The sequence below is a fragment of the Pipistrellus hanaki genome, assembly GCF_964339955.1.
Source record: "Pipistrellus hanaki genome assembly, chromosome: 7".
NCBI lineage: Eukaryota > Metazoa > Chordata > Mammalia > Chiroptera > Vespertilionidae > Pipistrellus > Pipistrellus hanaki.
Window position 1 is genome coordinate 60982403 of NC_140509.1, and position 16771 is coordinate 60999173.

Sequence of the window (16771 nt, forward strand, 5' to 3'; positions counted from 1 at the left end):
ATGGCTTTGTATTTCTTAATTGTTTCTTTAAAACATATTTCTTATTCTCTCCTAGATTTGGGATAGAGTAAATAGGGATGGGGACTTAGTGGGGAGAGAGGGATGTAGTCTGCTCTATGTGTTCCAATTGAAGAAACACAATTTATTGTCTATACTAAATTAAAGATCATGATTTGATTTATATTTCTTTTATACTAGAGGCCCGGTGCATGAATTCTTACACAGGTGAGGTCTGGCCAGCCTGCCCTGATGGGGACCCATTGGGTTGGGCTGGCAGTGGGAGGGGCCCAGATCAGGCTGGTTGGCTGCTGCAGTGTGTATCATAGCCACCAGTCGTTCCAGTCATTCCGCTGTTCCGGTTGCTGGGCTTTTATTTATATAGATTTTCTCCTTAAGTATGACACAGTGTTGAGTACATAATGAGGACTCAGCAAATACCCAATTGAGATTTCTTCAAAAATTAGAGGCCTGGTACATGACATTCATGCACTCAGGAGGGGGGGCTGTCTCTCAGCCCAGTCTGCACCCTCACAGTCTGGGTCCTTAACACTGCTACGGAGATGGGAGAGGCTCCCGCCACCACCACTGTGCTCACTGGCTCAGAGCTTCTGGCTGAGTGGTGAATCCACTGTGGGAATGCACTAACCACAGGGGGCAGCTCCTGTGTTGACCATCTGCCCCCTGGCAGTCAATGCGCATCATAGCGACCAGTCGTTCTGCTGTTCTGTCGATTTGCATATTAGAGTTTTATTATATAGGATGGAATTAATGGTTGAAACTTTCTTAAACTTCACGTGAAACCAATTTTTTCATTGTTTATACATTTTCCCCCCCAGCTATATGAAATAGGTTGAAATAAGCACCAACCATCGATATGACTTTATGATTTAATTTCTGTAAGTTTTTCTGTTTCATGTAAAAATTGGCAATTATTTTGGGAAAAGTGTACTTTGAGGTCTACGTCATAAAGGCTGCTTTCAGACCAATTTTCCCTTTTAAAATAGAAAGCTTCCTTTCCCTTTTTTCCATACCTTTTTTTTAAACCAGAAGGTTTTGTTTTTTTCCTGTTTCAATCTTCTTTGAAATTTTGATTTATTGGGGTGACATTGGTTAGTAAAATTATATAGGTTTCAGTGCTACAGTACGTCATCTGTATATTGAAATGCAAGTTTACCCCTCCACGTCAAGTTTTCCATTACCATTTATTGCTTCTTTACCCTCTTCTACTTCCTGCAGTCCCCCACTTCCTTCCCTTTGGCAATCACCATACTGTTGTCTGTTCCAGGAGTCTTTTTTTTCTTTGCTTAATTTTTTCACCCTTCTCAACCTGTCCCCAGTCTCCTCCCCTCTGACAGGTATCAGTCTGTTCTCTGTATCCGAACCTAGTGAAGTTTATTTTCTTCACTAGGTTCCACAAATAAGTGAAATCATATGGTACATGTCTTTCTCTGACTGGCTTATTTCACTTAGCATAATACTCTCCAAGTCCATCCATGCCGTTACAAAAGATGGTATCTCCTTGTTTTTTACTGCTGAATAGTAAGTAGTCCATTGTGTGAATGTACCACAGCTTTTTTTACCCATTCATCTACATAGAGCTCAAATACACGTACATTATTTTGTTCTCTTGTTTTGTCTGCTTTGTTTCCTCTGGTTGCCATTATCACCTTATTCCTTGCCCAGCTGTCCGTCTTAACCTTTTTAATCTGCTAACCTGTAAAAAGAAATGTATTTCTATTTTTTTAAATATAATTTATATAAGGGAAGGCTCTTTTGAAAGGTCTATTTTGGGGATTTTTAAGGCTATGTAAGGATCAAGTGAGGTTTTGTTAACCCTTTGTGATTATAAAACAAATTTGAAATTCTGTAGTGATATAAGTGTACATGTTACTAAAGTTCTTTAAATATGCATTTCCAGGATATTTGCGAGATATACTTTAAATGTATTTTTAGAATTTATTTTATTTTATTCAAATTATTATTAAATTTATCCATTAATAACTGGTAAAACCATCAGAATTTGTATATTGCATGAGATTATGGGCAGCGTGTTCCTTAGCTGTTTTTGACTTCTTAAAAAAAATTATCCACTGTTTTTTGTATTTCTCTGAAGATTTCATGTTGTATATGTAGACTACTAATTTATGCTGAATTTCTCATCTGGGAGCCCTTTAACTCTGAAATTCTCTCTCAGAATGTCTACTGTTGCATTTGTCTTCTAGAGTTCACATTTACCCATAAAAAAAAAAAATTAAAAACAGTGAAAATGAGCAACCGACGGAAACGCGCTCCTCCGGTAAAAGTAGATGAAGAAAAGCAACAGCAGCTTCGTTGGAATATGCATGAGGACAGAAGGAATGAACCTGTCACCTTAACTGATGATGAGCATCCCTACCCAGCTTCAGAGTCCTCTTCTGCTCAGTGCATCATCCTAGATGACAGCCCACAGGAAGAAGTGCCTCACAGAGATAAAAAGACATGTTCAGAGTCAGTATGCATTTCAGAATCAATCGATAAAGAAGAGACTGGTGACAGTTTTTCCTTTTTGTCAGTAAAGCTGAATATTGTGATTTCTCCCTGTCACTTTGATAATTCTTGGAAAGCACTTCTAGGAGAATTCACTCTTCAGCTTCTTCCAGAACAGAGTATAATTGAAAATTTTTCTGAAAGGAGTTTTACACTGATGAGTTCAGAGTCAAGCAGTCAGTTCCTGATCTATGTTCATTCAGAATGCATAGATGTGGAGAAACAAGAAAAAGGACTCAACAAGCCAAGCATTGTTTCTGACAAGGGTACCCGAGTGGAATCATCCTTCAGTGGTGAAATGTTAGAGGATTTGGAGTGGCTACAAAAGAAGAGAAGAATAAAACTTTACCACAAACCAGATGGGAATCACATTATTAAGGTACTCAATTTCTATGGTGTCTTTTAGTAAGATTCTTCTGCATTGGGCAGTCCTTTTTAAAGTTATCTTACTAGGATAGTCTGTTAAGCCAGCAATAAACCTTTCATTAAGTTTCAAACTACACTTTATTTTAGGCTTTCACAATAACTATAACTCCCACACACACACACACACACACACACACACACACGAGACCCGATGCACTAAGATTAGTACAAGAATGGGCCTTTCTTCCCCGGATGATCTGCCTTTCTACCTTCTCACACTGCCCAGGGGCCCAGAGTGTGTGGGGAAGTACAGAACACCTGTGTCATCGTCACAAGCGTCCCACCCCACCCCCAGCCACTTGGAGCCTGTGTATTCAAATTAACCTGTCATCTTTGTTGGGCTAATTTGCATACACACTCCTGATTGGCTGGTGAACATTATGAAGGTACAGTCAATTAGCATGTTTTTCTTTTATTAGGTAGATATAATATATACATATATATTATGGCTGGTTATTTTCAGGCTGAATTTTTTCAAGGAGATCTTCCCAATTTCTCCTTTGCAGCTCTACTCTTAATGACTTGTTTTGGTCCTCATTATTTCTTTCTCTTCCTATAGCAATCCTTTAACCATTTCTCTGCTTACCTTTTCAACTCTTTGATCTACCTTGCCTGTGGAATAGTACAATTTGAAATTCTTGAGAGAGAGATGGAATAGTATAATTTGAAATGCAAGTGTGATTCTGTTCTTTACTGCCTACTAAATTAAGTATAATCTGGCATATAAGTCCTTCGTTTGATAGACCCTTGTTCACTCCAGCTTTATCTTTTTCTTTTTTTTTTTAATATATTTTATTGATTTTTTACAGAGAGGAAGAGAGAGAGGGATAGAGAGTTAGAAACATTGATAGCCACCTCTTACACACCCCCTACTGGAGATGTGCCCGCAACCAAGGTACATACCCTTGACCAGAATCAAACCTGTGACCCTTCAGTCTGCAGGCTGATGTTCTATCCACTGAGCCAAACCAGTTTAGGCCAGCTTTATCTTTTATTACTCTGCCTTTCATTTTGTCCCGGAAATGTGTTTCCTGCACATTTTCAGCCATCTTTCCACATCTTTGCTTTTACCTTAACAGTTCCCCTCTACCTGGGTTATCCCTTCCTCTTCTTTGGTAATTCTTGGTCTTTCTTTAATATTTAGCTCAGAGTTTGCTTCATATAGGAAGAGCTTTTCTTAAACTCCATGGATGGTTTTAACATGCCTTTCCTATCATACCTGATGCCTATGCTTAATTTTGCCTCTGTCACTTACAGCATACTTACATATTAGACCTTTTCCCCTCACTAGACAATAAAGTCTTCTGTCTTTGCAGCCTAGTAAACTGCCTGATACTGAAGAGATTTTCAGTAAACAAATGAATAAATTTATCATTTATTTCAGGCTCTGTTACTCACTAACCAAGTCACTATGTGAATCATTTAAATGTTCCGATTGCAGCCTTTTTCTGTGTGAAATATAAACATTACCCATTCTTTAAAAAAAAAAAAATAGATTTTTATTGATTTTTAGAGAGAGGAGAGGGATAGAGAGAGAGAACATTGATGTGTGAGAGAAACATCAATCAGCTGCCTTGTGCATGTCTTCTACTTGGGGATCGAGCCCTCAACCCAGGCCTGTATCTTGACTGGGAATCAAACTAGGGACCCCTTGGTTGATGAGTCAATGCTCAACCACACACCAGCATGCATTAATACCCATTCTTTTACTTTATACAGTTGGATTGAGAATCAGGTAAGATAATGTAAGTAAATATACTTTGTAAACTTTGAAGCAGGTCAACATGCCTTCATGCTAAAACTTGAAAAGAAAAGAAGTTCTATTGTGTTGAATTTATCTTTGTTCAGTTGAAAACTGTGTCTTATATATTTCTCACATTAAAAAGCAGTTAACGTTGTAGCCCTGTTTATAGTTTCAGAATTGACAGTAGGAAAGGAGAAAATTTAGAAGTGTTAAGCTATAATTATTCCCTAGACAATGAAATTATGCAACCAAGCATTCTCTCTCTTTGTTGATTGTGAGTGCCAAAATTGTGGTTCAGTAATAACAAGTAAAAATTTATGGATTTACATTTGTATTCTGTCCATCTCTCTTACAATCCAAGGTTGTTGTTGTTGTTTTTTTGTTTGTTTTGTTTAAAATATATTTTATTGATTTTTTTTTTTACAGAGAGAAAGGGAGAGAGGGAAAGAGAGTTAGAAACATCGATGAGAGAGAAACATCAACCAGCTGCCTCTTGCACACCCCCTACTGGGGATGTGCCTGCAACCAAGGTACATGCCCTTGACCAGAATCGAACCCAGGACCTCTCAGTCTGCAGGCCAATGCTCCATCCACTGAGCCAAACCGGTTTCGGCACAATCCAACTTTTGATCTATGTTCCCTGACCTTGATTTGTATAACTATTTAAGCAATTATTACTGCTATTGAAAGCAATCTAAGTGAACACAAGCAGAATAAATATGAAAATCTCAGTGATTAGGGAATCAGATCCAGGCTAATAGAGGGAAGTGAAGGAAGCTGCACTTATCAGTATCTACCATTAGGAAGTTTTAAAATTATATCATCTAGGCCAGTGGTCGACAAATTCATTAGTCAACAGAGCCAAATATAAACAGTACAATGATTGAAATTTCTTTTGAGAGCCAAATTTTTTAAACTTAAACTTCTTCTAATACCACTTCTTCAAAATACTAGCCCAGGCCATGTTATTTTGTGGAAGAGCCACACTCAAGGGACCAAAGAGCCCCATGTGGCTCGGGAGCCATAGTTTATTGACCATGGATCTAGGCCATCTCATATAGGCTTCTCCATTTTGCAAATAATATTTAGGTCAAAACAAATAAATTGTTTTGCTATTTATTTAGCTCCTAAATCCCAGTGCCATTATTCAAATTCAAGTATTTTCGACCGTAAAGCTTCCTACTGCATTGCTTCACCAGAATCAAGATCTAAAAAATAATCGAGTTCAGTTTTCCTAGACATTTAAATGTTTGAGTTGGTAACAGAGACTCCCAAATCTAACTCCTGGCATGTGTGTCAGCATCTTCTGGGAGAATCTGCATCTTAGTTAACTTCAGTGATTACTCTGCTGCTCATCAAGGTTGAAAATCATTGACTTGTTAGGTAGAGTTGGTGTTCTCATCACATCTTCCCAGGTTTGGTTCAAGTTAGGGAAGTATTTTTTTCCTAGCAACTTTAAGGATACACCCCACATAGTAAGCATTCCATTTGTAGGATGAATTTGTTACTGAAAGTGAAAATAGATGAGGGAGATTTGGTGTTTGTGAGATAAATACCATAAAAATGGTGATAGTAAAAAAATTTTTTTAACATCTTCATAAAGAGTAGCATAGTACAATTTAAAATATTTCTATGTTGATTCTTTGTAGGTTGGAATTTATCTTTTGGAAGATGGCTTAGCAAAACTAGACTTTTTGAGTGATGCAAATTCAAGAATGAAAAAGTTCAATCAACTTATGAAGAAAGTGATGGAAAAATTATACAATTTTATTATTCCAGGTAATTTTTTTTGTTTCTAATAAATCTTTATTGTTCAAATTATTACAATTGTTCCTCTTTTTCCCCCATACCTCCCCTCCACCCAGTTCCCACCTCACCCTCCCCACAGTCTTCATCCATAGGTTCAGTCTCTTCCTACACCCTTTTCCCCCCCAAAATTGTCAGTCCACTCCCTTTCTATGCCCCTGATTCTATTATATTCACCAGTTTATTCTGTTCATCAGATTTTTTATTCACTTGATTTTTAGATTCACTTGTTGATAGATATGAATTTATTGTTCACAGTTTTTATCTTTACCTTTTTCTTCTTCTTCCTCTTCTTAAAGAATACCTTTCAGCATTTCATATAATACTGGTTTGGCGGTGATGAACTCCTTTAACTTTTTCTTGTCTCTGAAGCTTTTTATCTGACCTTTAATTCTGAATGATAGCTTTGCTGGATAGAGTAATCTTGGTTGTAGGTTCTTGCTATTCATCACTTTGAATATTTCTTGCCACTCCCATTGTATGGGTGTTCTCTTATAGGTAATTAACTGTTTTTCTCTTGCTGCTTTTTTTATTTTTAAAGGTAGTTCCATTTTTTATTTATATTTATTTATTTTTTATTTATTTATTTGTTTTTTAATATATTTTATTGATTTTGTACAGAGAGGAAGGGAGAGAGATAGAGAGTTAGAAACATCAATGAGAGAGAGTCATCGATCAGCTGCCTCTTGCACACCCCCTACTGGGGATATGCCCACAACCAAGGTACATGCCCTTGACCAGAATCGAACCCGGGACCCTTTAGTCCCCAAGCCGACGCTCTATCCATTGAGCCAAACCTGTTTCGGCTCTTGCTGCTTTTAATATTCTCTTTTTGTCTTTTGCTCTTGGCATTTTAATTATGATGTGTCTTGGTGTGGTCCTCTTTGGATTCCTTTTTTTGGGGGTTCTGTGCACTTCCTGGACTTGCAAGTCTATTTCTTTCACCAAGTGGGGAAGTTTTCTGTCATTATTTCTTCAAATAGTTTTTCAGTATCTTGCTCTCTCTCTACTTCTGGCACCCCCATAATTTGGATATTGGTACATTTGTAGTTGTCCCAGAGGCTCCTTACACTATCTTCATATTTTTGGATTCTTTTTGCTTTTTGCTTTTTCGGTTGAGTATTTTTTGCTTCTTCATATTTCAAATATTTGACTTGATTCTTGCAATCCTCTTGTATGCTGTTGAATCTCTGCTTATTATTTTTTATTTCAGTCAGTGTATGCTTAATTTTTAGTTAGTCCTTTTTCATATCCTTGAGGGTCTCACTAAATTTATTGGCCTTTTCTAGAAAATTCTTGAAAAACCTTATAACTGTGGTTTTGAACTCTATCCAGTTGTTTGCTTTCTTCCATTTCTTTCATTCGTGACCTGTTTCTTTGTCTCCACATTTTGGCTGCTTCCCTGAATTGATAGAGTGGCTTTGTGTGCTAGGTGTCCTATAGGGCCCAGTGGCTCAGCCTCCCCAATTACCTGAGGTGGACACTCTTGGTGCACCCCTTGTGGGCTGTGTGCACAGTCTTGTTGTAGTTAAGCCTTGGTTGTTGTTGGTATCACTGGGAGGAATTGACCTCCAGGCCATTTGGCTGTGAGGATCAGCTGTGTCTATGCTGGGAGAACTGTGCTGGAGACACCCTTATGAGACAAGTCTTGCAAAAGCCTCTGTGCTCAGCTTGGATGGGGCGGAGTTTCAGGGTGGAGCAGACAGCTGTGGCTTCTTATCAGCCCTATCCCTAAGAGGTCTCAGTGTCACACAGTAATTGCTGTAAGCACTTCTGAGTGAAAGCTGCCCTCAAGTTCCATCTGCTGCCAGACAGTCCAGTTTCTCCCCGAATGAGTCTGGGTCCCCAGAGTCTTTCCTGGAACGAGTTCAGTGCAGTCGGGAGCTTTTGTCTCCCTCCCACTTGAGAAAGCTAACTGCATATCAGCCAGTCCTCTCCACACGCACGTCTCTGTACCTCTAACTTCTGCAGCTCCTCTGAGTCTCAGTGTGCTTTCCTCTTTCCTTCTATTGTAGAATTTCCACTCAGTCAGCCTTCCTGTGCTTCTGGATGATGTCTGTTTTGTCTTTTAGTTGTAGTTTTGAAATTGTTGAGCAAGGCAGCACTTTAGGTGTTTACCTATGCTGCCATCTTGGTTTTCCTCTATTCCAGGTAATTTTTAAAGTAAGCTTAAAAATTGCTGTTACTTAAGAGTTGTGTTTCTCCCCAACACACACACTCCTATACATAACAACCAGAAGACACAGCTAATAAATCCATAATAAAAAATTAAACAAGCTTCATAAAATCTCTATATGACAAAATTGTGTCTTATTTGCTTTTTACTCTGCTTAGCTTATAGTCAATTTTTTTTTTCATGTTATAGTAAGCACAAATTTTCCTCATGGCAGTTGTGTCCAAAAATGAATCTGATATTCTTACAAATTTGTATTATTGACTTATATACTTACCTCCTAACTGGCTACAGGTGCTTATCAAATGCCTTTTTTTAACATAAGATATACAGTGGGAACTCTTGCCATATTAGTCATAGTGACATTATATCTTATGTGGATATTTTTATATGAATATATAAAAGTGAAATAAATTATCCTTTTATAAACTGCAAAAGGTATTTACATTCAGTTTCTCAAATGTTTATTAAATATCTACAATGGGCAAAGCATGTGCCAGCTCTAAGGAGCTATAAAAACAAAAGGCAGGCTTTGCCCTCAAAGAACATTACAGTTCAGTGTAGAAGGGACAAATACTCATAGATGGTTGCACTACTAGACAGAATGCAATGCATTGCTATATCCAGCGTATAAGGGTATTGCATGAACACAGAGGAGAACTTCATTCTAATCATGGAAGAGAAAAACATGCCATAGTAAAAGTAGCAGCTGAACCATCTTGAAGGATGGATGGGTAGATTTTTGACTCATGAAGAATTAAGAGTAGGTCCTTCCAGTGACAAAACACGCTAATTAAATCCTCAGAGTTGAGAAAGTGCACGGTATGTTTTGAAATAAGAATTGCTTGTAATTATAAAAGGTAAATCGGGTTGTTTTGAGCACCTTGTTATTGAATATACAGATGTGTTGGAAGATGATGAGGAAGATTCAGAGAATGAGTCAGAGGGACAGGACATTGATGAGCTCTATAACTTTGTGAAGCAAACACATCAGCAAGAAACACAGTCCATTCAAGTGGATGTCCAGCATCCTGCATTGATTCCTGTATTGAGACCTTACCAAAGAGAGGCTGTCAATTGGATGCTACAACAAGAGCATTTCAGAAGTGCTCCCATTAGTGGCAAGTATAAGATGCTTCCAGAAAGGCAAATTGATAAGAGGGATTATAAGAGAGATGGTGTGGAGGCGGGGGGAGGGGGAGTTAATGTTAAATAAATAATATTGAAAAGATAGGATAGAATGGGTGTTCCTATGAACAAAATTATTTTCTAAGAAATGTCTCAAAATTGAAGTTAGGGAAATTCATTCGTGGGTAGTAGTTGATTATATGTATTAGGTTTTGTTTTTTTCCCCTGTCAATCCTTTGTTATTTGTTATACTTTGTTTTTCTGTCTTATCACTTGCTTATATGAAAAGTAGTTGTGCCCAAAGCAAAGACAGCTAAAGAATAATATCTGAAGAAAAGAGTAAAAGAAATCCTAGACTTTTTCCTATGTGTATGTGGCTTACCAGGTTATCCTATTTATTTGTTAACTTATTTTTAATATCATTATCTGGCAGAAAAGAAAACAAATAAAAGTCGTTTTTATGGTTATATTTTTCTTTAGAAAATGCTCTACACTTCTTATGGCGAGAGATTGTTACATCTGAGGGTTTGAAACTCTACTACAACCCATATACAGGCTGGTATGGCAAAACTTTATGTGTTTGATAGTGAATATAAATATTATGAAACCTATATGAGTTTGGTAATATATATCTTGAGCCTTGGCAGTACCTCAAGAAGGAATACTGAGTTAAAGTCTCATTAGTCATTTTTATAGATAGGATAGACATAGAATTAATAGCACTTGTCACTTTTCAGTAAATGAATGCTATATAAGAGATTTAAGATGCTTAGTCATTGATATTTAAAGAGATTATAATTCTAAGATAATATCTTATCTTATTATGGTTCAGTATTTATATTTTTCATTAAATTTTCCAGTCTATTATAAAAATTACAGGAGTCCTTAAATATGATTAGTGAGTCAGTAGTTGCTGCCCTTCTTATTTTTTTATTCCCAAATTCATAAAAGTCTCAGAAAGAAGGCAGACATGCTTCCTTTTGTTTTAGAAGAGAAAAAATGATGACTGTTTACCAAGACCACTATTGTTTCTGCAATCTTAGCTGTCAGCTCAGGCAGTTTTTTTTGTTTTTTTTAATTATCACAGTTCTTATAGTCTAGAAGTAAGGATTTGAATTATTTCACCCTAAAATGTAGTTTTAAAAGCTAGACTTTAGCATTTCTTCTAGTTCTCTTTAGTAACAGTATAATTTTAATTCTATTCCTATAATGTATTTTTCTTGTTTCTTTTCTGTTAGCATCGTCCGTGAGTACCCAAGTGCTGGGCCACAGTTGTTTGGTGGAATCTTAGCAGATGAGATGGGTCTCGGAAAGACAGTGGAGGTTTTGGCTCTGATTCTGACACACATTCGACAGGATGTCAAACAAGATGCTCTGACTCTTCCTGAGGTAGGAGTACTATAGGGCTTGGAAACCAGGGGGCATAATGTTATCATAAATCATCATTTGCTTGGCTCTTAAGTCAACCTTTGCCATTTTCGCTGCAGCTGATGACTTATATTACCTATTAGTTACCTTCAAGTGGGCACAGTGAATGGGATGTTTGTGCCCTGGCAGGGTTGTCTTACGTGATGTTGGCCAAAGGTGGGGGCAGGAGGAGGCGGGGATATTCTTGCACCAAACTTTTTTTTAATTGGCAGAGAAACAGCCTGAGGAAAATACATTACTTCCTCAAATGTTTTGTCACTATTACAAGTCTCTAAATATTTTTGAGAACTGTTTTTTAATATTGCACAAATATCAGGTATGTAAATAAAAAATGTGGTAATTAAAGCTTTGTTAAAGTTTATTAATTAGAGTGCTAGATGAAATAAACTGGAAGTCTTTGTTCCAAAATATATAATTGTATATCAAAATGTAAATTATAGAGCTTATATTTTTCCATAATGAAATCTAAAATTAAATTTGCCAAAATTAACCCACTAATTAAGGATATAACTATAATTAGCTATAAGACCCACCACCATGCGGACAAACTTAATGACAGTATGATCTTTTAATAGGGTCAGGTTTGCAATGTTAGGATTTCAGATTTGAGGAGGTAGTAGAAAAATATCTATTTCTGTTGTAGAAAAATAAATTGGAGTATGCAGTTCTAAGTATCCGTAATTTCTTTTTGGCATTTTCTTCTCATTAGATATTGTAATTCTAAATTATTTTTAGTATTGTTATAAATTAATAGGGTTAATTCTGTGTTTAAACAAGTCTTAAAAAGTTCATTGCAGCCCTAGCTATTTTGGCTTAGTGGATAGAGTGTCGGCCTGTGGACTGAAGGGTTCTGGGTTCAATTCTGGTTGAGGGCATATGTCTGGTTGAGGGCATATGTTGAGGGCATATGTCTGGGTTGTGGACTTGGTTCCTGGTAGGGGGCCTGCAGGAGGCAACCAATCAATGATTCTCTCTCATCATTGATGTTTCTCTCTCTCTCTTTCCCTCTCCCTTCATCTTTGAAATCAATAAAAATATAATAAAAAAAGTTAATTGCAGAAGTCGCACACTTAACATTTAGATAATTTAAGGTAATATATAATTTGTACAGTTTGTAAAAGTGATAGCTAGCTATAAGCCCTGAAACAAAAAAATAAGGTTTGTAAGTATGAATAGCTATTTAGCCTTTTTATAATTTTTTACAACTCTTCTGCATTTCCTTAATAGAAGGAAGGTTAATTTTAATAAGCAACTAAAAATACTGAAAACAAAACCCTATGTGACTACTGAATGTTGTTTATATCAGGGAAAAGTGGTCAATTATTTCATTCCATCACATTCTGGAGTACAAGTAAAAAACACAGAAAATGGAAAAACTCAGATTATGGAAATTGAACCCAAAGAAAAAGTTCATTGCCCCCGTAAGTATGAAGTCTCTCAAAGAAAATATCTTTTTACAGTTTCCTGTTGTAGCTCTTATAATCCTCATATAGAGATATCTTGTCATTGTTATAAATAATTGTGTTTATAGTTGTTTATATTATGAATAAATAGGCTTAATTATAAGTCAAAGTATCTTAACAAAATAAACTCTTTTTAACTTGGTCCAAGTAGTTCTTGCTCAATATTATATTTAAATTTATTTAGCTTGCAATTTAAACCAGGCTTTGTTTATTCTCTAGCATGGCTACCTCAATTTCTGCTAACAAATGAATGTTTCCCTTACTCATAATAGCATATACATAGATAATTGTGAGAGGGTCTTTAAAATAATTTTAAGTGATACTTGCTTTGTAAGAATAATAAATTCATGAATAATTCTTTCTTAAATTATTTCCATTACAGTAATTATTAATGTGTTGAGGTAAATTTTTATTACATAGTCTTCAAAATGACAATATAGAGACACCATACCTTCAATAAATCTTTGCTTTATTTTTTATTTATAACTTGATCCTCATTGCACATTAAAATGAACTGACTTTTATTTTCTTTTAATTTTAATTATTTTGACTGAGTTAACATATCCTTTTACATTTAGCTACACGTGTGATGATCCTGACAGCTGTGAAAGAAATGAATGGAAAAAAGGGAGTTTCCATCCTTTCCATCTATAAGTATGTCAGTTCTATATATAGATATGACGTTCATCGTAACAAGAGTCTCCTGAAACGGATGCTGAAATGTTTAATTTTTGAAGGTCTTGTGAAACAGATCAAAGGCCATGGTTTTTCTGGGACTTTTACATTGGGGAAGAATTACAAGGAAGAGGATATATATGATAAAACCAAAAAGCAGGTAACAGAGCACTTACTAAGTAGCTATATATGATGCCTTATAGAATGAGCTGATGGATCCCACCTTGACACTGAAGCTTTTACCATCTGAATATAAATAACATACTGGTTAGGAACATCACTTATGGCTGTGACTTACATTTTCTACTTCCTAAATATAAGTTCCATCGGAGTAGAAACTTTATTTTGGTTACCATTAAACCTTTCTTGGCCTAGAAGCAAGTACTCAAATATTTATTGCATGAATTATAAAATTAGTTGGTTAAGCATATAGTAAAATTTAACTTCTCCATTTTTATACTGTTGTCAGCAGTTTAAAAGTTTGTTCCATATATTAAAAATGTTAACGATACTTTATATTTGCATAGCTCTTTATATATTGTACATTTTGAATCTTTTATATAAAGTCTTTCTTTTCCCATGGTCATCATCTTATAAAATGTTTGCATTTTGTTATAAACCTTCTTCTTTGGAGCTATTAATTTCTACTTGTTTTTAAGAAAATAGTTACGAATTTGTAAACATAAATCAAGGAAAGACTAATGACAGCAAGTCCAAGTGTGGAACTCCCAGCTTGGCTACTTTGAAAAATGCAGATAAATAAGTTCATTTCCTCAAGTAGGAAGTTTCCAACAGTTTTTCCCCAGCCAGGTAGAAGACTACAATGAACTCCTGACTTTTACTAATTCTTCTGTCACCAAAACAAGAACATCTTCGATTGATACCATTCATTTCGTGTTAAGTGTCCCAACTCCTCTGTTCAACATTGGCTTTGACCTCCCTTGCTGGCGCCTGCCTTCTCATCACAACCCCTCTCAGTACAGCCCTCTTATGCATTCCTATACCATCATCATCTTATTGTTTACTGTTCTCTCTTTCCAACATACTCCTTTGAAAGCAGGGGCTAAATATTCCCCAAATTATATCCCTAACATCAAACAAAATTGACACTCAGTAAATAATTGCAGGAGGGAACACAAATAGAAAGGAGAAAGAAAGAAGGGCATTGTTTGCTAATTGCAGTAAGTAGTAAGTTAACTTTTAAATGCTGTATTTTAGTACCTGGAATTTTTATAATTGCCCTCATTTATATATTTATGCATTATAAACTTCTAGTCTTTTATTGCTTTAGGCAGCCTATAAATTACAAGAGGTTAATACCGAAGTGTGAAGAGCTCCCTTTATCTTTCTAATTTTTATTTTCTCCATATCTTACCTATATAGTATACACATGGCAACATGCAAAATGTGTGTATACAGTACACCTTTTTTTTTTATTCCTGCAGACTATGGGGAGGCTTCTTAGAAAGGGCAAATTAAAAGTCACTGACCAGGAGTGATTCTCCTCAGGAAAGAGTAGCAGAATTTTTATATAAAGCCCATCAACATAGTTGGCAATTTAATTTCAGAAATGTAGCTTGTTGAAATAAATAAATTAATGTTTTTTCATAGGCAGTATGGAGTCCAAGGAAAATTCAGAAAGAATCCAGAAAGTCATTGAGCAAGGACACAGATTCTGAGTACTTGCCATCAAACACCTCTGATGATGATGATAATCCTTACTATTATTACTATAAGCCCAGGAGAAATCGTAGTAAAATGAGGAAAAAGTCTGTTCCAGCCACAAAAAAGGAACAAAGTCAACCTGACATCGATCTCAGTTCACAAAATCATGATCCAGCAACCAGTGACTCTGGAATCACTGATGTTACCACATCCACAAGTTCCTGTGTCTTTGAAGTCCAGCAAGAACATGCAGCAGAGACCCAAGATGAATCTCTAAACCCTGCTGGTGGTGATGTGCCACACTCTAATATTATGAGTCCCTATAATTCATCCGATTATCGCTTTGAGTGCATATGTGGTGAACTTGACCATATTGACCGTAAACCTCGTGTTCAGTGCCTGAAATGCCACCTGTGGCAACATGCAAAATGTGTGAATTATGAAGAGAAGAATCTGAAGATTAAGCCTTTCTATTGCCCCCACTGCCTTGTTGCAATGGAGCCAGTATCAACTAGAGCAACTCTTATCATCTCTCCCAGTTCCATATGTCATCAGTGGGTGGATGAAATCAATAGGCATGTGAGGTCATCATCTCTGCGAGTCTTGGTAAGGCAATTTGGGCACCTTAAAGGGACAGAAAAGTATAAATTTTGCTTCTTTATGATAGTTTTTATAATCTTTGTCACTTTGTTGTTTATCCAAAAAATAACATGAGAATATTAAATCAGAATTTGAAGAGAAAATTGAGGTAATTAAATAGAATAGTAGACTATTTTTTCTCACATTCGAAGTTAAGAAGTTAAAGAATTTGAGTAGAAAGATATGAAAGCTTTTAAACAAATTATTATGTAAATGAAAAAGTCTTTGTATAAGCATTTATACTCAGAGAAGAATGCAATTCAAAAACAGCATTGCATGATAGTAGCTACTTCGTAGCTCCAGAATCATGCTCTGAAGCCTCAGTTACCTTATTGGAAAGTAGGAATTTACTCATTTACCAAATATTTATCAAGCACCTATTTTATGCTAAGTTCTGAAAATAGTATCTCCTCACAGACTCACTGGGAAGATTATTTGATAAAGTGCTGGCATGTAGTATGTGGACATTCATTGTTATTGTTTACTAGTGTTAATGTTCTTTTTCACTCAGTTCTTCTTTCAATTCAAATGTTATTGTATGTTTTCTATAATATATTTCAGCCACTTTCGTAGGCATGGAGAGAGAATACAGTAATAAGCAAAATGCCACCTTAGGAATTGAACAGCTCTGTTCTGTGGGGTAAACAGACCTTAGTTTGAATCTTGGCTCTCCCAGTTTATGTTTTTGTTCATTTTTTTGTTAATCCTCACCAGAGGATATTTTTTCCATTAATTTTTTCAATATATACTTTTTATTGTGTCCTTGTCCCCCATAGCCCCCAAATCCCGCTCATGCCCTCATCCCCCTAGTGTCTGTGTCCTTTCGTTATGCTTATATGCATGCATACAAGTCCTTCAGTTGATCTCTCCCCCGTGCTTTCCCTCTGAGGTTTGATTGTTAGACAGAGTGGAACAGAGGGGGAGAGACAGAGAGAAACATCAATGTGAGAGAGACACATTGATTGATTTCCTTCCACATGTGCCCCAACTAGAATGGGCCCTGAGCTTGCAACCGAGGTTTGTGCCCTTGACCGAATGAACCCAAGACCCTTCAGTCTAAAGAAGCCCAATGCTCTAACCACTAAGTAACCTACCTAG

General features: G+C 36.2%; 1 protein-coding gene across 2 annotated transcripts in view; it reads left to right on the forward strand.

Moving 5' to 3' along the window:
• The window catches only part of SHPRH (SNF2 histone linker PHD RING helicase), a 67154-nt gene that overhangs the window by 4216 nt on the left and 46167 nt on the right, over nt 1-16771 (forward strand). For both annotated transcript variants that reach the window (XM_084889276.1, XM_084889275.1), the window contains exons 2-9: nt 2223-2905; nt 6346-6475; nt 9578-9796; nt 10284-10362; nt 11042-11192; nt 12538-12652; nt 13273-13529; nt 14981-15640. In XM_084889276.1, coding sequence (XP_084745402.1) covers nt 2267-2905; nt 6346-6475; nt 9578-9796; nt 10284-10362; nt 11042-11192; nt 12538-12652; nt 13273-13529; nt 14981-15640 — 2250 coding nt within the window. In that variant the 5' untranslated portion in view covers nt 2223-2266. The remainder of the gene's footprint in view (nt 1-2222; nt 2906-6345; nt 6476-9577; nt 9797-10283; nt 10363-11041; nt 11193-12537; nt 12653-13272; nt 13530-14980; nt 15641-16771) is intronic.